At 48.4% G+C, this 23,522-nt stretch overlaps 2 protein-coding genes across 13 annotated transcripts in view; both read right to left on the bottom strand.

The window, feature by feature from the left end:
* Positions 1–13,465, bottom strand: part of TYRO3 (TYRO3 protein tyrosine kinase) — a 41,470-nt gene extending 28,005 nt beyond the window's left edge. The window contains exons 1-5 of one of the 3 annotated variants that reach the window (XM_041716634.2): positions 12,956–13,465; positions 9,473–9,656; positions 7,314–7,414; positions 3,137–3,307; positions 378–464 (exon numbers count right to left, since the gene is read on the bottom strand). In XM_041716634.2, the coding sequence (XP_041572568.2) occupies positions 378–464; positions 3,137–3,307; positions 7,314–7,414; positions 9,473–9,656; positions 12,956–13,043 (631 nt within the window). In that variant the 5' untranslated portion in view covers positions 13,044–13,465. Of the gene's footprint in view, positions 1–377; positions 465–3,136; positions 3,308–7,313; positions 7,415–8,153; positions 8,312–9,472; positions 9,657–12,955 lie in introns of those variants that run through there. The other 2 variants (XM_072930001.1, XM_041716635.2) reach the window with 2 other exon arrangements.
* A 3,885-nt stretch (positions 13,466–17,350) lies between these two features.
* LOC100227695 (transmembrane protein 151B-like) overlaps positions 17,351–23,522 on the bottom strand; it is a 29,627-nt gene continuing 23,455 nt past the window's right edge. For all 10 annotated transcript variants that reach the window (XM_072930002.1, XM_072930005.1, XM_030274338.4 and 7 more), the window contains one exon: positions 17,351–20,679. In XM_072930002.1, coding sequence (XP_072786103.1) covers positions 19,249–20,679 — 1,431 coding nt within the window. In that variant the 3' untranslated portion in view covers positions 17,351–19,248. The remainder of the gene's footprint in view (positions 20,680–23,522) is intronic.

The following is a 23,522-nucleotide window of genomic DNA, read 5'->3' as shown; positions in this document are numbered from 1 at the left end:
GAAGTAATGGCCTCTTTAGCTCTAACAAGACCCATTTATTCCCAAGAGGGAAAGACTTCCCTGCTACAAATTTATATCAGCTTCATCTCTCACAAACAACTTAATCGCCCCAGCTCTCTCCTTTTCAAGGAAAAGCTGTCATTTGACATCACATTTCCACTCCTGAACCAGATGTGTATTATTTTCAACAGCCTGGGATACGGCCCTGCACAGGAAGTGGGAGCTGCTGTTAGAACACAAAGCATTGTTTTGATTGCTAAGAGCTCCAACCAATGCTGGCAGCTTTGAGGCAACTCCTTGCAATAAGGAGCCCTACTTTCCCTCCCCAGAGAGCAAATCCAAGGCCCTTGCCCAGTCTCTGGCACCCAGTCTCTCACCTTTAATTTGAACAGTGGCAGTCCGAGATGAAGACAATCCCTTTATGTTGTGAGCTTCGCAGGAGAAAACTGTGCTTTGATTAATACCTGGAGATCAGCCAAGAAAAGGAAAGGAAACACAAACAGCTATATAATCCAGCTTCAACCTTCAGCAGAATTTCAATTATTTGTGACATCCAGCTCAAGGTGTACAGGCAGTTGGAGAGGTGAGCTGGGTACCAATCAAAGGCATGCAGATAATGTAACTAATGTGCTAAATGCATTTTTAATGGGGGGAGTGTGGCAATGTAGAAAAGCTTTCATGGAAGTGCCAGAAAACACTGAAAATGAAGGAAGAATCTGTCAGGACAGCAGCTCATAGTGCTCAGGTAGCAGATGTCTGCTTCTCACATTCTGCTGAGCATCTTTGAAGCAAGGATTATGCTGAACTGTGAGCTCACACAAAGCCCAATGCTTTGGGCCTCAGCCTACACCTGAGCAATATTCATCTTCCAACTGGGCTATAAGCCCAGGCAAACTTCTAGTCAGATGCTGCCTATTTCTAGTCAATGCCCACCTGTCCCTCACCTTGCATCAGACTTCTGAAGACACATAACGGAAGTGGAAGTTAAATGCTACTGCATCAGCAGTGAAACACTTTCCAGGGGTGACATAAAGTCTGTGACAATCCATCCATCCCATGGCATGATGGCATGACATCTGGCTGTCCCAGGACACATATAGATATTGCAAATGAATCGGAATTGAGATGGATTTACAAGGCTGCCTGGAGAACTGTGTCCAGCACCTATTGTCACATAGCTTGGCCCTCAGTTGCCTTAAAAGACTCTGTGAAATGTTAAAGATTGGCTCACTGTGGGCATACAATTTAGGAAGGAAAAACATTTCAGAGCTGCACAGAGCAGCTTGCACAGTGTCTCTGACCTTTGATTCATCTCCGAAGTCTGAGACTAACAGCACTGCAAAGAAGGTAAAATGGGAGAGAGGAGGGAATGCTTTTCTCATCCCTGTGAACCAAAGGAAGATGCTGCCAACAGGCTGATGGCCAGGCAGCACAGCAGAACAGCACCTGATGTAGGAGGCCTGTCCCAAGACAGAACCTAACACAGCCCTGCCCTGAGGAAAACACAAAATAAACCACAAGATAGGAACTGCATGTTCCCTAACACCTTGCCAGCACTGCTTTCCAAACACAACACTGTTGAACCTTCTAAATATTTGCTTTCTAACCAAGTATTTTGTTACTATTTTCTTCAGAGTGTGATACTTTCCTCAGCTAGCAATGCTTGTTTTCTTACCAACTGACTCTTTTGACATGCTTTGGTAATCCAACCATGAAGGTTGTGTCCTGCTACATGTTTTAAATTGCAAAGACAAGATATGCCCAAAGGATACCCTGAAGTGCACTGAAACAGGGTGTGCCCAAGGGCATCCCAAAAAACACTGGAAGCAAATAAAGGTGCTGAGAACACCTAATATATAAAATAGCAATTCATTTGGAGAATCACTCAGAGTAGATGTCTTTTTCAGGCTTCCAAGCCACTGCCCCCTAACAGTTTTGTGAGGCCCTGTGGGATGAGTTAGTGGTGGAGGGGTGACTTATTTTTTTATTGTCTTTCTCCTCTTGACTATCCATCTTTTCAGTTTCCATTTCAACAGGCAGATTATATCATAAGGGAGCAGTTTTCATTTCCAACTTAGAACAGCATCGGTGGCTATGTAAGAGAGGAAACAGATTATTAAAACCATTTCAAATCACAAACCATGTTTTGATTTGTGAATAAATAAGGTTCTAAGTAAAACCTGAATAGGATTGGATAGCTCAAAGGATGGTCAAAGACATACAAAAACTCACCCTGGATGTAACTGTATTGACATTGATAAAGAGGCCCTAGAGATGACTCTTAGTTGCAAAACCTTTTCTTTCTAAATAACTAGCTAAACTTTGGATCAGGAGTGTTGTGAATAATAAAACAGCAGCAAGGAGAAAACATAACACAAGGCCGTTGTGAAACTAACTACAATGAAGTTACTTTTAAGAGGTAACTGCAAGAATAGCTGCAGTCAGTTTTAAGTAAAGATACATCACCCTTTTCTAAAAGTGGTCTGAAGAGAGGCCCTAACACCTACTGGCTCCTGAGTTTTTCTGCTGACCCTGCTAGGGAAAGCTCTGCTCTGGGGCAAACCTTGGTCTTGGAGGGTATCAACCAGCCCATTTCAGCACTGATACAATCACTCTTGAGTATCAAATAATTACATGAGGTAGTCAGATTTTAATGGTAAGAGCATCCAGCAAGCCTGCAAGAACAGAGATGAGGGTGGGTAAGAGAGGGAAAGCGATGTGTGACAGGGCTGTGCACAGAAGAGGGGATGGCATCTGCTACATGCGAATGCTTGGAGAGTTCCAAGAGAAACGGCACCAACAGAGTCGCTTCATATAACCATGAACACTCTCCACGAGGTGGAACAAGAGGCACCCAATGCATCACTTGTTCAATGGCATCTTCAACAAGAGTGTCAGCCACACCCAAACTCTGTAAGAGTCTGTGTGCCTCAAGCCAGCAGAAAACACACTGAGCAACCACCACCCCTCGAGATAATCTTTGTATGTGATCATACTCAACCTCATGTATGTGACCACTCAACCTTTAATGCAGAGTTAAACATCATTCCCACACTATGTGGCTACCCAATGTACGGGCATGATCAGAAGAGAGCTTTTCTCCTCTTCTGATGCTCTGCAGTGGCAGCAGCCTTACCTGACACATTTAAGATGGAGGGGGAGACATCTGGAAGCCCCACTCTGGAGTCTCCCATCCACCAGACAATTGTCACTGGTTCAGGGGGACCAACAGCAGCACAGGCCATATGAAATGGAGCATTAGGGGACACGGACACATCCTCGGGTTCCACAGTAAAGTAGGGCACACCTGGAAAAGCAACAGACAAGTGACAATAACTGGAGCAACTGCCTCTTGTTTATTTCCACTAAAACCAGTGCCCAGCACTGGACATCCATCTGTCCAGCTGCTAGGCCGAATCCGATGCCCTCCAAGCCCTTCACAAAAAACCAAGGGTCAGACATGCTGCATCACCTAAGGGCACGAATGTCTAAGTACTGCTACAACTAGAAGTCAGAGAGAAAGAGTGTTTGCTTCCCCCAATGCCTTTGAAAAACCACTTCCAATTCAAGACTCCCCTATTAAACAGCTTTTAGTGGTAGTATTTTCTCAATTTTTCAGCTGGAGAGATTGGAGTTTAAAGAGGCAACAGTCAATAACTTTAGTGGTGGCAGAGACCACTTTAAAAAACAGCTAATCCAGCTGCAGATACTTCTTGCCATGCATTAAAAACGGAAGTTTGAGAAAGTGTTAAACTACTGGCTTTAACAAACCCATGAATGAGGAAAGAATCCCCGTGGTGAGAAACTGGGAGCATTTACAATGCTCTCTCTGGAGCTTAATTGAATGGAGATGCCTTCCAGCACACTCTGACACCACGACAACCGGATTGCCTCGGAGTCAGGGGTAATTTGTTTCAGAGCTGAAGGCTATCCACGGACACAGCTCTCTCAGTAATTATCTGTTCCCCACCATGGAAAGACTCCTGACTGGTACAACAGGTATCAGATTAGGCCCACGGGGAGCAGAACGCAGCTGCAGTGCTACCTACCTTAGGTCATCTCTAAGTGGCAATAGCGGAGTGTAATTTGACACACCAAGAGATGTGGTTCCTCTTATGGGCAATGCCAAAACTCTCGTGGTTTCAGTGCTCCAAACCAGTAGAACAAATTTCACCAGCCATCAGCAGCAGTGCTGACCATGCAGGATAGACAATATGTGCTTCTGGTGATTGGTGAAAGAGCTGAAGGCCCAGGGAAATGTTCAGTTCCCTTCTATACAGAAATCTTTGTGTGTCAAACATGGCTGCTACCAACAGCACTTACTCCAACCAAAATCAGGTATTCTCAGCTGAAAAAAGCATGTTCTGGAAGCTGCTGATCTGTTGCCTCACAGAAAAAGATGAACTGACAACATTGTGCATTCACATGCTGAAATTACACTGTCTGTCCCTGGCCAAAGATGACAGGCCCAAGCAGCTCCACCAGCAGGCAATTAATACAGGTGCTTAAATAGGGATTTAGAAGCCTAACTCTTGCCATTCCCCCCAAGCTACAGCCAAAAGTGTTTTCCTCAGTCTTTCACTAACTGTCCAGTCATGGTTTGTGTCTTTCAAGTAGCAGCTCCTTTGTGCCTTCCTTGCTTCCTTCCCTTAGAGTACTAAGTAAATGAACAGACTAAAAGAGGTCTAAACCCAAGTCTCTTGAAGAATAACAGTGCCTATCTGTGCAAAGGCTAACGTTCAGGACAGGTACATCCATTGTCATGGCATACTGCTTGCTTTTGCTGACATATTTTACTTCATTTTTTTATTGCATTCAAACATAAGCAATAAAAATGAGTAAGCTTTTGAGATATCAGCTGCAACACCTCTGCCTGCTTTGCCCTCCTTCTCCAAGGAAAACTAGAAGGGAAAATAATCACTGTTTCTCTACCTGTAAGCAGGATCCCTGCCTCCTGTCCATTTGTTATGACACCCAAGGTAAACTTTCAGGAAGATCCTGCCCAGCTCGGCAGGTTTTCTCACTTTGGGAGCAGCTAAACAGAGAAGACAAGATCACAATTAAAAACTTTCATAGCTGAGGGAGTGCAGCTGACTCATCCAGCTGAGGAACTCGCACTGCCCCCGTCCGTATGTTACCTGGACAGCTCGCTGCCTGTGACACATTTAGCCTCCCAGCTCCTGGTACAAGAGGTGTCAGCACATCCCTTTCACAGATACCCCATGGAGGCACTGAGCAGCAAGCAGTCAGGAAATCAGCAGCAAAACAAAGAAATGATCCCACCAATTCCCCTCTTCCAAGCCAGCATCAAACCTTTAAGGCTGATTCTTATGTACAGCTCAGTTTTGAGACAGTGTTGATTCAAGGGAATGTGTCCACAGAGGTGTGGCTTGATCTCTGACTGTAGCCACAATGGGGGCTAGCAGCCCCAGGAACAGCCACCTAGTCAGAGGTGTAATTTCAGATGGAGAGTTCTGTAAGAAACACAATCCTTTTTTTAACACTCCACAGTGAGGTCACCTCTCCAGCCATCAAACACTATCAAGTTCTCAGTAAGGCCAGAGACTAGTTTCTAAACCAGGAAACAGGTCCAAAACAGTTTTCGTTTTGTAAATTCTAAGAAATGTTTCATAAGATCAAACATTTTATTACAAAGACAGTTCAAATACCATTGCTAGAAAATCTGGCAGATACAAACTACCTAAGCAGATATCACACAGCATAGAAATCCAGTCAAGCTCACTTTAAGTTAGATCACCAATAGTCCGCATTTGTTTGTGTGCCACATTGAAGCATGTCAGCACCTACTGAAGTCTGCAAATCACCAGAGTAAAGATCCTCTCCCAGTCAGAGGACAGTTGTTATCGACAGAGCAATCACTGCTACACAAAGCTGGCATATCCAGGGAAGAAATACACAGAGATAACAGTGAAGGTGGGTCTGATAACCCAAGTGCTTTCTTATGCTGAGAGCTGACACATTTTTTGAACTCCACCCCTTATTACTACTTGTTAATTATTAATTATATCCACCAACTCCCTTTACAAATGACTACATGCCCAGTTCAAGTTTAACTACCTTCTGCCATACTTGTTCTTCTCATAAAGGCAACTGGTTGCATTCTTTCCACTTCTGCAGTAAACTTTGGCCTTCATTCTCAACACACTCCACCTTACCTAACTGCAGCTGGTTTTTTTTGTGACTTTGATACTTTTTGCCTGTGCAGTCCAGAAGGGCAGCATGTTTATTTCAGACAGCTTGGCACGCTGAGCTACCCAATCACTCTCAATGCACCCACCATGCAAGTGCAGCCACCTCTGGAGCAGACCATGGTGATTGCATAGAAATAAAAACTCTGCAAAAGAGAGTGTTTTAAGCTGTAAAATTTAGGTGGACAAAAGCCTGGGATTTATGGAAGGTAGAATGTGTTACTCTTCCTATGAGAGCTGCTATGAATGTTTCCATGCTCTGAGTGAGCGAGATGTTAGCTGTAAAATATCCAGACCACATCACCTCCCACAACACCCTCCCTGCTCCCCCCTGCCTAGGACTGTCAGTTCAGCTCTGGCCCAAAATGTTACCAAATACATCCAAAAAACTACTTCTTGCTGCAAGTGCATTGTTCCTGTCAACTTCTTCACCAAATATTAAGCCATCCTATGACTACTAGCTTCTTACAGAGGATCTAACTTCTGTTAGATCGTGGCTCAAGGGAAATGAAACTAAAGAAAGTAAGAAGCCACCAATCCACACTGCCTTGGGTGATTTTTAGCAGCCATGTAGAAGCCATTCTTAGCAGACAACCCCAGACAAAAAAGTGCCACATGGAGCAGCCACAGCTATGGAGTGCTGATGTACAGCACTCACAAAACTCACAGCTGCATTAAAACTGTACCTTGCTCACAAAGACCTGTTTGGTTGACACACAGAAGCAGACTGTGACCCTGCTTAGAGAAGTGGGCTGGACCAGATGAGCCCCATGGATCCCTCTTCACCATTCTATGAATTTTTTAGATGACCGCAACAATGGATTCAAAAGCGGGAAAGAAATGTGCTTGCACGAAAAGATCTTGTTTCCTAACATCCCAGGAAAAATATCCTCCATAAAACCAGAGGCAATGAACAGACAGTTCTGCTCTTTGAAGCAGTTCTCCTAGTTCTTACTCCTGCTCTGTAGCGATTTCCCTGCAGGCAGCAGCAATGGTTGAGAGCCAAGAAGCCTGTCACTGGAGCAATCTGCTCTCACCACTTCAGCCTAAAGCATATTGGTGGGTCAGCCGTGAAAGGAAACCAGCACTACTACTCCTCCTTACCTTCCACTATGAGCCACACTTGTTGTGATTCTTCCTTCTTCCCCCCGTTCTCAACCTGGCACCAGTACTTCCCAGAATCTGTCCGCTCGACGGATTTCAAGCTGAAAAAAGTCAAAAGCCATATCGATATTTTATGTGCATAAAGCATGTTTTTGCCCCAAAGGACCCTCCAGTGTTTGGCAAACCAGATGCATGGAAAACACCCACTGAGACACAGCCAGCTCTGGGGAGGAGATCAGCAGCCAGCCAGCACAAAGCACATGGCAAAACAGCAGAGATGGGAGGCTCCTCTCTAAAGTGGGTGGAGAAAGTCCTTGCAGAGCAGACAGTCTTCCTCCAAAACATCCTCGCAGAAAACCAGTCATCTGTGTCCTCTGAGGATAGGAAGGGGTCATCTCCATCCTGAATCATGACTCTAGCTAGCCTTCAAGTGTGACAGCTTTGCCACAACATCTGAGCTAGCAGGAAATTCCACACTGCAAAACTCCAGCGAGCTCGACTGCTTTGCCTCAGGAGACAGGACTGGCAACAGCCTCATACAGGAACAGATGGGTCAGAAAAGGGTCCCCTTTGCCTCAACTATGCTCAGCGCTATCCTGATCCCTAGAGTGGCTCACTCTGCAAAACTCCTTGGGCTTCCCAGTTTGTGATTTCATGGGATTATGCTGGTGCATGGTGAGCAAGGGCAGAATTTGGTACCAAGGCAACATGGTCTCAGCTACCAAAGGCAACAGTGTGACTCGGAGAGCCCGTCACTGCACCGGCGCTGCCTGCTCCCCACAGGACATGCAGCCATGCGTCCGCTGCCATGCGGGGATCCTCCGCAGAGCTGATGCCCACCTTTCTAAGGCTGGCAGTCCTCCTCGGAGAAGGGGAAGGATGTCTCAGGAAGGAAGACAGAAAGGGGAAAGTGTTTGCCGAAATGCACAAAATGGACCCACTACAGCCCGATTTTCAGAGCTGGACCTTCAAATGGCATCAGCTGTCCTGCCCATGTTCTGAAACACAGTGATCACAGCAGAGAGTCACATGTGGGTGGTAGAAATGATCTCTTTAGGAGAAGAAAGGAAAAAGGAGAGAGAGATTCAGATACATCCAGATTTAGTACCCTAACTTATCTCTGGTGCTGCAGAGAGAGTTCTCAGCAGAGTAAAGTAAGAGGCAAGAAAGGAAATCAGAATGAGATTGTGAAGGACAGAGTTAACTAGTGGAACTGGGGGTAGTAAACAGTATAGTTTCAAGACAAACTGTTCCCACAACCTAATGTTATGCAATAGTCTTACTGTGCACAGATGTTTTTCCTACCAAAATGTTTCTTACAGACAAGCTTTAACACAAGGCTTTTAGCTGGTGGAATTGGAGTCCCTGTGCAGTGTCAATCCAAGAACTGTAACAGGAGATGAAGCCAGAGCTCAGGGAACAGTGATTCTCAGTCAGTCAAAAGTTTTGAGTTCTCATAGTGTTCGTATCTTTGTCTGTACAAGTTATTTCAATGCATAAAAAAAGACAGAGTCGAACCTTGGGTCTTGCTGATCTCAGTACTTCCAGAACTAGCTGACATCCCTCTTCTGCTGATATAAAAGTACAGAGATCTGCTTTGCACAAGAGTTTCATGCATCTGAATGGGGCAGGACTGATATCACATACTGTAAATGCATTAAGAATAAATTAAGATTCATTGCAAAATGAATCAGGGATGGTTCAGAGGCCAAACACTCCTCTCCAAAGAAAGGAAGGGGATGTAGTCCTGGGAGTATAGTTTAAATCGAAAATCCTCACCTTTTAGGCAGACTGACAGCTCAAGAGAGAGAGTAAGAGAACAGGATAAGTACAAGAGAGAAAACCTATTTATACTGCTGCATGGCAGAACAAGATGAACAAACAAAGCAAGACCATCCTTTCACCTTGAAGTCATGTCTCAAGCATCACAAGCATTAGCAAAGCACCTGTCCCCACAGTAGTCAGAAAACCAATATGGTTCTAGTGGATAAAAACTCAGCGCTCAGTGGCTTCAGTTCTGCTCTCAGTTATGCCCTTGCCACACAGTGAACTGCAGACACGAGGGCTCTGCCCCACTGAGGGCACTGCAGAGATATAGCTGACAGCAGAAAACTGTGCAATAGTTTCCATGATAGTCTTCCTTCTCTGCATCTGTGTACCTGAGGAAGCCGATCCAGTGTTCTTCATCTACTGGAATGTACACCTGGTCTACGCTTTGCACCACTGCTCCGTCCTTGATCCACAACATCTCGGGATCTTCCATTCCCTCGAGGCTGCAATTTAGTTTCACGGGTTGACCCTGGGACACCTTTAATTTGATTGGAGGTCCTGTAAATTTCATACCTAAAAAAAAAATACTACTCCGCCCCACCCCCAGAAGAAGGGGGGTTGGAGTACAGCAAATTACTCTAGGTTGGTGGTCTGGAATCACATACCCTACCACCACACGCTGCAGAGGAGTGTGTTAATCTCAGCACTGCTCTACTATGTCTGCTAAGCAAATGCAAGCACTGAAAGCACAATTGCTGGAGAAAAGTGGTGGTTCAGTGTGTACATGGGGATTTTTTCAACTCGTGTAACAGCAGGGTGATGTTCTACAGTGCAGTGCCCAAGCAGAGACGCGCAGAAACGCCAGGAGCTTCGCCGTGTCAGTGATCCAGCAGTGCTAACTGCATCCGTTCAACACGCTACCACACCTCCCTCTTTTCCCCAGACCTGGATTTAAGCCATGGTGTTCTTGTGCTGCTAAGAAAATATCATGTTTGCTCCATTGTATGCATTTGCAAAGAGCGTGGATATGAGAAAGAATCAATTATGTTTTGTTATTCAGCATACACTGTTCTCCTGCCTTACAGAGAGCTTCTCTACAATTTGCAAAACCAATGAAAGCAAAGCCTATTCCACAGCATACCTCAGAGAGGAGCAGAACTGTTAGAGAACAGATATTTCTGTCGCGTGATGTGGGTGTGTGCTGAATGAGCCGCCTGGAGGACCCTTCAGTCCAGCCAAAGGACCACACTGTACCCAGAGCTACACCATTGCGACCCCGAGGCAGCAGGGCCAGAGCTGGTGAAGCTGCTCAGGCTTATATTGACACAGAAGTGATCAGAATTTGGCCCGGAGCACTGCTACATGTGTGGGTGGACAGGGAGTGTTTCCCTCAAGCAGAAGTGAATGTATGGAATTTGTTACCATGAGAAGACACGGAAGCCAACTATCTAAGCACATTTGAGAAAGACAGGCCGAGGAAAGGAGGAACTAGAAGATCAAAGGAGACCGTGGGAAAGCAGGAAGGTAGAAAATAAATGTAAAGTTAGTTTTGTTAGGGAGAGTGGCTATTTCCTATGCAGTGACACAGGACTGACAGACCAGAACAGGTCTAGCCTAGTCCAGTATTACACCCTGGCAGTGGACTCCACATCCTACAGAAAAAAATTACTCCATCACTCTTGCCTGGCCATGTATCACCATACATCACAACTTCACCCAGTCCACTGGTTGGTCAGCTTCTCACAGGATGCCTTGCTACCCACAGAACCAGTCAGAAAGCACTGCTTAGTAAGAAGCCCTGTTGCTCTCAAACTCTGTTACAGCCTCACCGGTGATCCAACACAGATTTCTGATCTGCCACTTCCCTTCTTGCTAAAACACCACCCTCCCACAGCCATGAGGGCACCACCTCACAGGGCAGAGGAGCAGCAAAGGAACTCACAGCATGGTTCTAACAGCTGGGAGAAGGGGAGCAAGCACTGCGGGACCAGCCAGTGCTCTGCCACCAGCAGCCTGCACCCAAATGAGTACCCGTAGTCTAGGAGAAAACCGAGAACACAGACAGAACATCTTTACTCCTTTCCTTAATGAGATTCCCCAGCTGGTTTCCCGACACTCAGTCTTTTGCCTTTCTCTCTCCTGTTACTCATTTAACAAATTCATGGAGAGCACTGGAAAATGGGCAAGCTGATCATTTGAGTTTAGTTGCTACAGCTCATTTGCTGGGCTAAGGATTTGATCACCTTGGGTGAGGATGATCTAACCTCGTATTACTTAACTCAAATGTGACACAAACTACATGTCCCAGTGCGTGCCAGAAAGCATCCTCCCTTACACCACTCACAGCACTGGAATACAACATGAAAGCTTCATAGCAGCTCTCTCTGTGTTACAGAAAACTGATATAGTCAGGCTGCTACATGCACACAAACTGACAGACATTTTCATTACAGGTGCCTTCATGGAAAATCAAACCACTCAGCATGCTTCAGACTGCCCCGCTGAAAGAGTTAGCCATAAATTAAACAAGGTAATATTGTTAGAGATTCTATATGGTTTTCAGTTAGCAGAGGAATCAAAGATGTAGGAAATTAACATAAAGTACAAGTGTTCAGTCAGAGTTGTACATATTGTCCAAGTATAATCCTTCCATCAATTTCAACCGAAATGAAGAATTACACATCAGTTATTTTTAATAACTACATAGGTCAATAGCGCAGTTTTGGCTGCAGCATCTCTTCCTGCAGGTATCAGGAAGAATTACATAGGAGGCAAATAAGAATTTTCATTTCCACCTATTCCTCATTTTACTCTCCCACTCACTATTTCTCATCTGACAATTCTTGATTCAACTGTGCAAGAAGTAATTTAATCCAAATAGGCTCCGCCAAGCCTACCTGTAAGAGCTGCAGATTGTGAAATGTATAGATATGAAACAGAACTCTTTTAAATGTCTTATCAAGCAATTGTCTGAATTGACAGCAAGTGAACACACTAGTTGTCAAAATATATGACACATCTGTTTGTTTGTTTTTTAAATTTGCTACTTCTGAATATTTTAATTCCTAGGAACAGAATATGTTTTTTGTGATGTTGGGAGTGGAGAGAGAGGAAGACGTCTGCTCATGCATGCCAGGGTAAAGGTTTTTGCTCCTCAGATTCCTTAGGACACTGATCCAGCGATCCAGCCTGTGCCACAGCCTCCCCAGTTCCGTGTTACTGCACGCACATCGCTCCACATACAGCGCGGAGCCCAAACTCCCGCTGAAGTCGGGAGAAGGCTGGCCGGGGCGCCGAGACGCTCCAGCACGCTGCCTTTCCCTGCCGACCGGAGGGTGAAACTTCGGAAAATGAGTTCATGAGGGGAAAAAAACCAACAAAAGCCACTCAGGAATGCGTTAGCGCCCAGCTTTCCTCGGCGACGGCCCGCGCTAGGCACATACCAGTGCAATGCCTCCGCGAACCCCGGGGAGGATTACTCGCTACTCTACTCGCAGGCAGGCGAGGCTCGCACAGCTCGGTCTCCCCGCCGGCACCGCCGGCTCCAGAGCGCCACGTCGCTGGCCCCACAAACGCGGCAGAGACGCCCGTGCCCGGCCGGGAGGGGCAAAACGCGCCGGCCCCGACCCCACCTGTGGCTGCCCGAGGCCCCGCGGCCGCCGCACCGGGCGGACCAGGCGCCCCCGGCCGCGCCCGGCCGCTCCTGCCCGGCGACCCTCAGCGGGCTGCCGGCGCTCGTAGAGGTGGCGGAGCGGGAGCTGCCCGCGGGGACCCGGCCCGGCGGCAGCAGCCGAGCCCCGCAGCCCCTCCCGCCGCACCCGGGGTCTCGGGGGACAGTGCCCCGCCGCCACCGGGCTGTCAGCCCCGCTCACCTGCCACGGCAGCGACGTCCCGGAGTGCCACAGCCCAGAGTCCCAGCACGAGGAGCCGCGGGATCGCCATGCTCCGCTTCAGCTCCATCTCTCCCGCACCACCATCCTCCCCCCTGCTCCCGGCGCCGCGGGGGGCTCCCACCGCCCGTGCAGGCGGCGGCGGCGGCGACAGCGGCTGGGGCAGCCCCGCGTCGCCGTCCGATACCGGGCTCGCCCGGGAGGCTACGGGGACGCTCAAACTTCTGGCTCCGGCCGGGGCGAGTCTCAGGAGAACCTGCTGCGGGGCGACGGCGCGGGTCGGTGGGGTCGGGTCGGGTCCGCTCCGTTCCGGTCGCCGCCGCCGGGCGATCTCCCCCTGCCGGCTTGGCCGCCGCGGCGCCACTCTGCGGGGTCGCTCCGTCCGTCCGTCCGTCCGTCCCTGCCCAGCCGCCGCCGCCTCCTTCAGGAAATGGCGCTCTCGGGCGGTCACCGCGCGCTGTGCTCCCCCTCTGACATCACATCATGAATATGCATGAGCCGGGCGCCCACCGCCCCCGAAGCGGCGAATCACGGCGCCCGCCGCCCCCGCTCCGCCGCCCCGGGACGGGACCGGGGCTCCGAGCCCCCGGGAGGGCGGGACAGGACGGGACGGGACGGGAGGGGGGGGTGGGGCGGGGCGGCAGCGGTCGAGGCGGTGTGTGGAGGCGGCGCCCCCCGAGGGCTGCTCCGCCGAGCGGCCTGGTTTCCAGAGCGCCGGGAGCGGGTGACCCACATCCGCGGGAGCTGCCGGGGCACCGGTCATCCCCCTACTTACATGTGGCCCCTCTGGAGCCCCAGCGCACCATCCAGCCCCCCAAGGGAGGAGGACTTGGGGCCCCTACCGGGACTCAGCCCCCCAAGCCGAGGCTCTGCCGGGATGAGCAGAGCCCCGCCTCATGCACGCAGCACCCCCAGCCCCATCTCCCTCGGCCGGCCCTCTCCAGCTCCTTGCTCCGGCCGCACTCTCCTCATCGTTCCGCCCCTTGCTCGGGGGATGTCGGCCACCCCATCCCGGCGGCTGAGCTGTGGAGGAGCACCGGCAAGGTGAGGAGATCCACCCGTGCCCTTCAAGCAGGATCGGCTCGGCCTTGACCATTTTTCCGCTAGCGGGAAAGTAGGGAGAGAGTTTAGGAGGGACATCTCTACTGCCACGGCGTTAGTAGAACGTCGTGGAAAAAGTCACTTACGAACAGTTTTTAAAAAAATCTGGCGCTGCCTTTTCGTAGGAGTTACGGTGAGAATCTGGGTTGAAAGGTGCCATAAAGAGCAATATCATTACAACACGATGCAGCTCTTAGCTCTGCCACAGCCATCAGCGTGCAGCACTTGCCCAGCAGCTCCTGCAACACTCTGAAAACCTGGCTAAATGGAGGAGTGCAGGGAAACTGCATTATCCCCAGGAGGGGGAAGGAGAAACTGAGGCACAACAAGCTCATATAAATCAATTCCAAACGCTAATCTTCACCCCTCCCCCTCCCCCCAAGTCATTTGCATTTCTGATAGGAATTCCTAGGGGACTGGAGCAATGCCAAGAAGATTTCATTACTGGAATGGAAATGTCACTCCCTCCCCAATGCCTCCTGCTGCAATGAGGTAGCTGGGAGGAGATACTGACAAAGCCATCCATTCCAGTGCTCGAGTGCTCGTGGGAAGTCTAGTTGCACTTGGGGACAGGAAATCACCAGGATCACTACAGCTCTTGGGCTGAGAGGTTCTGTGCTGGTGCTTGCTAAAAGCTTCATGCACATTTGCTGTCACTGCTGCCTCTCCCCAGGTGTCCATCCAGCTATATGGTGTGTTTCTGCACTTAGGGCAATAGCACCCTCCAGAAGGTAGCTACTTTTGCAGATCTTAGTCATCTCATGAGAAAAAAATAATGGCCATTAGAATAATGACATGTTTCTATGGTGCTTTCCTTCTAAGGATTTCTTCCAGTCCTACAATTACAGAGGCTTACACTACGCTGGTCCCATGGGCTCAGGAAGTGCTCCAGTTGTAGCATGGCACAGGCCAGGTTCAGGGTTGGTGTAAGAGAGCAAAGCTTTGCTGGAAGCAGTAGACCAAGGGGGATTTTCCCCATCAAGGGATCCGACTTCAGCTGTTCTGAGAAGGGCTTTGTGCTAACAGTGATAGGCAGGAAGAGCCATATGAAAATTGGACTGAAATTCTGCACACACTGCCAGTTGAAGTGCAAACCGCAGTGGGAAAATGTACAGAGGAGTGCAGTATCACCATGCAGAAAGCAAAGGAACTGGTGAATCTTAAATGTTTTAAGGAACTGGAGACAAATAAACTCTCTTGGCCTCTTGTGGCAGTGAATTGGCACTGTGGCTTTATTCTTCAAGCTGTAACATCAGTGACAGTGCTCACTGATCACACACACAGGACACAGCTGTTGGCTCTCTGGATTACATTCTTTCCTTACTTCTGCTGCAATAGTGTTTTGCCACATCTCACCAGACATGCTGGGAAGTGTGGGTATATTCCAGAAAATGCCTGAATACCTATTATTATTATACAATAATCCAGAGGTGAATGCCCAGTGCTGGGAGACTTCTGAAGATGAAGAAAAAGAGAAGAAAGGACAAAAGGGAGGGAGGGGAAAATGAGAAGGCAGAAGGAAGAGAAGTATTTGTTGGACTTCCTCTCCTTCTACTGTTCAGCCTCTTCTAACTACTAAGACCCAACAGGACATCTGGAACATATTATCTCAGTGAGAATGCAAGCCCTCCCATTTCCATATGAGAAGCCACAGCCCAAAAAGTTCAACAAAAGCTGCTGGCGCATACCACTGCTCCATTGTCACAGTAGTCAGTCTGCAACTAGATAGAAAATCCTTGTGCTTTGTACAAGGTGTTTTCTATAGAGCTGCAGGGTTTGCACTGGGATTCAAGAACTTGTCCGCTTCATCCTCCAAGTTGGGATTTGAAAAGCAGCATTAACCCCTCCATTGCTAGGGGAAGTGGTGCAATGGCAAGAACAAGAACGAAATGGCATTCAGGGGTTGCAGGATTACAGGACTAGCTCTACTCTACAATGTAGAAGACCCAGGATGGCTATTCAGGTGCTTCCTGAATGGGAGATCTGTTGAAGCCAGCATATTTAGTCCCAGACTAGAACAAGAGCTGCTCCCAGCTTTTTGGTCACCACCAAAGGCTACAGCAAGTGACAGGAGGAAGCTCCATGTGTGTGAGGGTTTTTGCAGGTTAGGGATGGCTTCTCAAATTAATGCCCCAAAGTTGGCCCAGAATACAGTGAGTGAAGAAACACAAACCCTGAGGACTTTCCAAAATTTGCCAAGGACACAACTTGAGAGCTACTGGATAATGGAGTGGCTTTTCAGGTCACTGAAAAGGACTAAACTGAGAATAAACTGTCCCCATTCTCTGCCCAACCCATCATAATGGATTGTTCATGTCAGATAATAATACTATTTAACGTGGCCACTTCTAAGGACCCAAATATAACTCTCCATCTTGGCATACACATGGGACAAAACTGGCCATCCCAAGACCTTGGGTATGGTATTTAAAGCCATGTGTGGCTGCAGCAGCAACAGCGACTCACAAGAAGGCTGAAACTCATCCTGCCTGTATCTGGGCTAAGCTTACCGTAACTGAGTTATGTTGCTCATTTGGGAATTCTCTTAGCTACAGCTGAACTCTGTTCTCTTTTAATTTATATTATTCTACCATTTCTTCCCTTCTCCTTTCTTGTCTTCCTCTCAACCACCTTCTTCAGTAAGGAACTGTGTTGAAATAATCCAGCCTCTCTGTTTCAGCCTTGACCAGCTCTTATCTTTTATATGTGCTGGTTTTAACTTTCTGTGAATACAGAGAAGGACAGGAACTCGATTAAAGACTTGCATTTACTTTGAATTCAGAATACAAGGATATCAGGTATGAATCTGAGCTTTGAGTTCAGGCCTGATCCTTTCCTAGTTCCCAAACTCCCCCAAACTCTGCCTGGGTGTAGCAGGTGGCATGGTGTAGATGAGGGAAACTAGGATTGGGTCACATTGGTGGATCTAAATTTGGATTTTTCTCTAAGTTTCAAGGTTATCCAGTTTGGCCCCAGCTCAATCATAATCATCACCCCAAGCCCAAACATTGTTCTTCCACACGTCTGGGATGGTTATTTTTTTTAGAGGTGATAAACTAACACATCATATGTGTTATCTGTCTTTTGTGATAAATGCCAAGCTGTCAGAATGAAAATGTCACATAAATCACACATGAAGTATTTACATTAAAAAAGATCAGCTCATAAGAATTTTAAAAACCTTTCTGATGGTGCCATCAATTGCAGCAGATTAACCAGGTATTGCCAATGTTTCCATTTCTGGAGTTGAAATAAACACAGCACATCAAAACGGAGTCATCAAACAAGACCAAAATGTATTTAACATGGTGCAACAGTCAATGCCGTAAGAAGTCACCATATAAGTATGCAGAGTTACATATAATCTACACATATCAATATGACTTTACAAATTTCATATTACATGTTGATACACACAAAACTGACTTGGTAAGAAGCACTTGTTTCCAGCCCCTCTGGGGGCTCAGTTTCTTACCTACTTGTAAGGTAGCATGAGACAACACTGGTTTTGAAAGTGACCATATGTATTGCGATTGTATTGCATCCTCCTGTGAGTCAGAGTGGATAATAATCTCCACCAGCCATGTGGCAAAATGTTATGGAGCTTGCTCAGCGTACAACCATCCCCTGTGGGACAGAGGTTTGGCAGGTGCAAGGTCCCTGGTGGTTCTCAGTGTGGCCACAAGGTTTTGGCCCCTGGCTCCTGGAGAGGTACAGGCCAGAAGGGAAGAGCCCACAGCCCAGAGTGCCGTGGCACACTCTGTCAGGACCAGACACCTTCTGGATTTGGAGAGGCTGGCACTAATTCTGGAAGGTGCTACACCTGCTCTAGAGGGAGCCTTGCAGGAAGAGCCTGGAGCCCCAGCAGGAGTGGCCGGTGGGGCTAGCTCCCAGCTGTGCTCTGCCTGGGGCTGGGGTGGCACCACATCTCACCTGGGAACGTGAAGTGGGCTACAGACCAAAAGCCCTCCTCAGGGCACACAGAAAGCTGAAAGGTAATGTAGGCAGTCCTACAACTGCTGTAATAGACACTGTGGGTGGAAGAGTTTCCTAGCAGCTCCAGACTCTCTGTGGGAGGGTTAATACTATATTTACCTTTCCCTCTCCAGCCCCTCTCCCCTTGTCAAGCCTGTGCTGCTGCACTCAAGTCGAAGGAATGAAACAACCACAAACCAGGCCTAATGTCCTAAAAATAGTGGCATTAACAGGGCACTAATTTACATTATGGCTCTCGATGATTGCTATCAGGGGTGGAGCTGAACAAGGTAAACTACAGCTGGAAATGCAGCAGCATCTCTGCTGCAGACCAGGCAGGGCAGTGTGAGTAAAGGGCGTTTTGCTATATCAGTGTACATCACTGCTCCTGAAAGAAACTCCTCAGCATTTCTCAGGGGCTTCATTTTGTGGCTGTGTGAGCAGTCAGTGACATCTGTGCTATGAAAACCTTACTTTTGCCCAGTGGAAGATAATTACACCCTGAAAGATATCCTCACTGGCAAAATACCAGAAAAACTGTAAAGCAGAAGTGAGAGAACTCAAAAAAAAAGGGAAGATGAGGGTAAAGTAAGAGGAGAAGACCATGTACAAAGGAGAGAAGGAATGACATAAGAAGAGGAGAAAAAGATTGGGGAAAATAAAATTTTTAAAAAAAGCACCTCGTTTGGGGTTTGCAGGAGGTGACTCAGCGCCTGCCCATCTGAATTCTCCTTCTGATTTGACTCTGGCTGGCCGTGTGCCTTGTGCCTTGCTCTATCTGAGGTTCTTACCTCGCAAAGCATCCAGGAGGGAAAATGTACTGGCAAAGCACAAGCATTTAAAATCCTCCAGCAGCCACAACAACCAAATGCTGTGACTAAAATGCAAAAAAAAAAAAAAAAAAGAATGAGGGTGAGACTGGAGGAGAGGCAAGGAATCAAGGAGCAGAGGAAGGGTGAGGAGTGAAAGAGTGAGAGGAATGGGGAATGAAAGATATGGGAGACCAAGTAGAGGGGGAGAAAATCTTGGAAAAGAGATTAGGTGTTGGTCAGAGTCTTTATGTCCTCTTGCAATGGCAGGGGGAAGAGCTGAAACTTGTCCTGCTGACCTGCTGTGGAGACTGACACTTGCAGGCTCCCTACTGGTGTCACCTCTGCAATCCCTGTCCCAGAGCAGAGGAGCCAAGTCATGGAGGCCTGTCACAGAGAGGTTTCTAGGCAGGAGGAGCGCCTGATGTAGAAAGGCCGCCTGTCCTGCCCCTCCGGCCTGTGCACGATCAGGACAGGGAAGAATCGGGCATCGTGGTAGGTTGGGGGGTTCTCGTTGACAGCCAGCTGGCTGGAGTAGGAGCAGCACTGCTCATCCTGGCAGCCCCGATCTGCAATGCTGCTGCTGCGGCTCCTCCAGAGGCCTGTCCTGTGGGAGCCATGGATGCGGCAGAGGGAGAAGCGGCTGGTGTTGAGGGAGAGGCGGGAGTTGCCGCTGCAGCTGTGGAAAGCGTGGCGCGAGAAGATGGAGGAGGTGCTGGAGGCACGGTTGCAGCGTTCACAGCCGTGGGCTGTTTCTCCGTAGCGACACACCGTGTAGCTGTTGTAGGCCGGGGAGTTGGCCAGGTCCATGAGCATGGCCTCCGAGTAGCTGGGGATCAGCTGCCGGTTGGTGCAGATGTGCCACTCCAGCTCGGTGCTGTCCTGCGTGGTGTCCCGGGGCATGCGGTACCGGTACAAGGGCTCCTCCGCCATCGTGGGCGCCGTGTACTCCAGGCCCAGCAGCTTCTCCACGTGGTAATGGACATAAGCAGTCCGATACTCTATGAGTACCCTGAGCGGCCACGAGATCATCAGGATAGCTGCCACCCAGAAAGCATAATGGGACACATACCACGGGAGGTGATCCGGGTCTCCGTAGGCCATCATAAGCTCTTTAAAATCCACATTTTTGAGCTGCATGCCTTCCCTCACCTCCATGTAGTCATCTAGCCCCTCAATCTCTGTGAAGAAATGAGCTCTCTGAGTCAGGTAAGAGTTCTCAGACTCAATGTTGGCAAAGCTGAAGCACTTGGTGAACCTCAGCTTGGTGGCTGTATAGCTCTCCAAGCCCAGGAGCTCCTTGGAGATGTCCTTGTAGCCACAGTGAGAGTAGTCAAACTCAGCTTCAGCCACGTGTGTGTTGACCCTCTCATGGTAGACCTGTGTGGTGGTGTAGGCATCACCGTTGCGGTACCGGGTCACCTGCCGGGTTCGCCGTACGAAGTGGTAGCTGATGGCCTTCCACCAGATGCATGGAGTGGCTTGCTGCATGCGGTTGATGCACTCATACACACTGTCCACGTCTGCCTTGTACTGCAGCTCCCTCTTGACGTGGCAGTGCCAACACTCCACCAGGTACACCACGTACAGCATGGAGAGGAAGGCCAGCGGGATATAAACATAGCCGTCTGAGCACGGGCTGTCATGGTAGATCATAGACTTGCCCTTGAAGGAGCTATCGAAGCTGAGCTTGGTGACTCTGGCCAGCTGACACCAGGCCACTGCACCCAGGCAGCCATACATGAGGATGGAGAGAAGGAGGCATTTCCAGTGGGACTCTCGGCACATGCAAGCGCTCAGGGACTGTTTCACGGGGCGTTGCTTCAATCACACCGCCGTGCAAGGGGAGAGAAAGACAAAGAGAGAGCGAGGAACTTGTCAGTCACGCTGCTTTGCACAACACACACAGTGGCTGCTTGCCATCAAGGCTGTGTCTGGCTTTTCTCTCGACTCCCTGAGAACTGGGACACCACCCTATTTAATAAAAATGTCAATATAAACAGAAACACCCTGCCAGGGACAGAGGGCTCTGGACAAAGGTCTTTCCTTGCTTCTTTCTGGCTCTGGGGAGGGAAGTTGTTTGTGTAGCAGTGACACGCTGTGCCCACACCCTGGTGAGATGGGCACCTCTGCAGGGAGCAAGATAGGTCCCCATCTCCTTCTCCCTGCCTGCTGCCAGAATTGTTTACACACCCTGCCATCTTCAGAGGTCGACAGTGCAGAGCAGGTGAACAGCCAAAATTGTGGGGCTGTGGAATTGTCCCTTTGTTTTGCGAGTGCCCCATGCGTAAGTTCCCACATGCTGCTCTTGAGGAGGCTCAGGAGCAGTGTCTGTCGCAGAGCTGCAGCCCCACAGGTTGTGCCAGCACAGGAGGACCAGCACTTCACGAAGCTAAAGCTGCTGCCTGACTCAGAGCTGACTCACATCCAACCCTGAAACCTACCAAATGATCGACACCATTTTCTTGGAGATGAGCCATCAGGAAAATGACTAGATTCAAGCACATTTAGTGGAAAAAATTGTTAAGATTTCAGCACGATGCAGCATTGATTCAGGCTGGTTACACCAGCTCCGACCTAAAATACTTGAAAGCTTCAGTGTTGAACCTAAAGGTGTATGTGTGAATATTTAAAACAGCACAACCCCCTCTTTCAAGTCCCAAAAGTCGGGTTGAGAGCAGAGCTGGGTTCACACTCCTGTACTCCCACTTCATCCCTGAGAGGACAAAATTTCAGTCCTTACCCCAGGCTGGTGCAGTGAATCAGCTGCATTGTCATGCAATGTTCAGCTATAAAGAAAAATGCCAAATGCAGCCAAGCAGCTCCAACAGAGTTGTGTCCCTGCAAAGAGCAGTGGCAGCATGAGTTACACCACTGGCTGGCAGCTGTCTGTCTGTAGAGAGTGCATGAAGAAAGATCCCCACTGCCCTAGTAGGTAATGAGGAGGGCTGTTTGCATCCCTTTGGTTACTGCCATCCTCTGCCTCGCTCATAACTGAGGAAATGACAGTGAGAAAGCAGATACACACTGATACTCATGCATCATCATGCCCTCTGCCGAGCCTGATTTCATGCAAAAATAGAAGCACACTGTTATTCCTTCTCCCAAGGGCCCACCTCTAATGCATCAAACTGCTCCGTAGATGCCAACAGATGCTAGGTTCAGGAAATGTCTTCTTTCTTTCTCCGCAGACAAATTTCTCCCCAACCATAGAGGATTTTACAACTTGCTGTGAACACTGCAAAACTAGATTTCATGGGGTTTGGTTTTGATTTCATAACTTTTAATCTGACACTGTGTAATTGCAGAGTATTTTTTTTTATTTTAAGAAGTTATACCAGTACACACTTGCAAGGACTTAGGGCAGGATCTGGCCCTTGATTTTTCCTGATGCATCCAGAAGGAATCTGTAAAAAAAATTATATTCTTATCCCAAAACCTTTGTATCTGATAAAGTATAAATATTCTGGGATATATTCTGGCTTCTGTATTCTCTTTACAGCAGCTAAAACAGATGTAGAGAAGCTAAGTGGGCTATAAAGTATGGAGTACATAACTTCTGTGGGTAGGGCAGTGAAAAAAAACAGCATAGGTAAGAATAAGGCTGTTTTTCTTAGCCTTTTGCATGAAACTTAGAGGAAAGCCACAAGGTGGCTTCAGGCAGTCCTTAAATCAGCTGAAAAATAACTAGAGAAGTTTTGGGAGTGAATTCCCTATGTGCAGCCTATGTGCAGTCACAGAGTTTCAGCTCTTGAAACTCTTGTCAAATGCCTACAGCCCAGTCGCAGTGTGATTACTGCCCCAATGTAGGCTTCTGCCCCAGCTGTACACTGGACCAGGTCAGAGCCCCAGGCCCTCCTGACTCATGGGAAACCCGCTGGAAATTACTGACTTTCATTCTTTGTCTCTTCTTGACATGAAACCAGAGTTTTTAACTTCTACAGTAATGTGAAAACATAAACTGTAATGAAGCGCTATCCTTTTTTTTTTTAACTCCCCTGCAGGTTTTCTGAGGTGAAGAAAACTTTAACCATTAACATCTCTTTACTCCAGGCCCTGAGACTGTGCAGAAGGTACAGCAGGACAATATCCCAACACATGAATTTGTGTTCTCATTCAGGCTTCTGCCGGTACCTCTCATTTAAAATCGCTTATGGTTCACAGAGTGAACAGTGCCGGTGGACCCACCAAAAAATGCCCAGCAGTGAGTGCTTAAGTCATCCATGCAGCTCCAGGAACCCCATTTTTTCTATGACTTGTTGGAAGCGCTGTCAGCCTGGCCCTGGGCACAGCCAGGTAAGAAGGCTGTCCCATGCCAGTTAGGGCAATATTTGCCAAAGGCACTGCAATCCCACCTTCCCTTTATCTCACTTGCTTTGACTAACAACTTCTCTGTGGTCCAATCTGCAACCCACAGGCTGGCTTCTGCCCAAGGGGTGGTTCAACCAGCCCTGCTGCTTAGGGCTATCAGAGGCCATATCACAGTGGGCAAATTCCTCCTAATGTGCTCATCTCCATGAAATGCCATCTCTCCTTTGAGGGATGAGATAGCTCTGGTTCCACTAGTTCTAGAGCAGCACTCATCTGGGTTGGCAGTAGCTCAGAGGTTTGCAGGTCCAAGATGACATTTCTGTATGCATCCTCTGGAGGCACTTCAAAAATGA

The sequence above is a fragment of the Taeniopygia guttata genome, chromosome 5 (genome assembly GCF_048771995.1).
Source record: "Taeniopygia guttata chromosome 5, bTaeGut7.mat, whole genome shotgun sequence".
Classification (NCBI taxonomy): Eukaryota; Metazoa; Chordata; class Aves; order Passeriformes; family Estrildidae; genus Taeniopygia; species Taeniopygia guttata.
The sequence above is the reverse complement of the archived record's forward strand: the minus strand, read 5'-3'. Positions and strand labels throughout refer to the sequence as shown.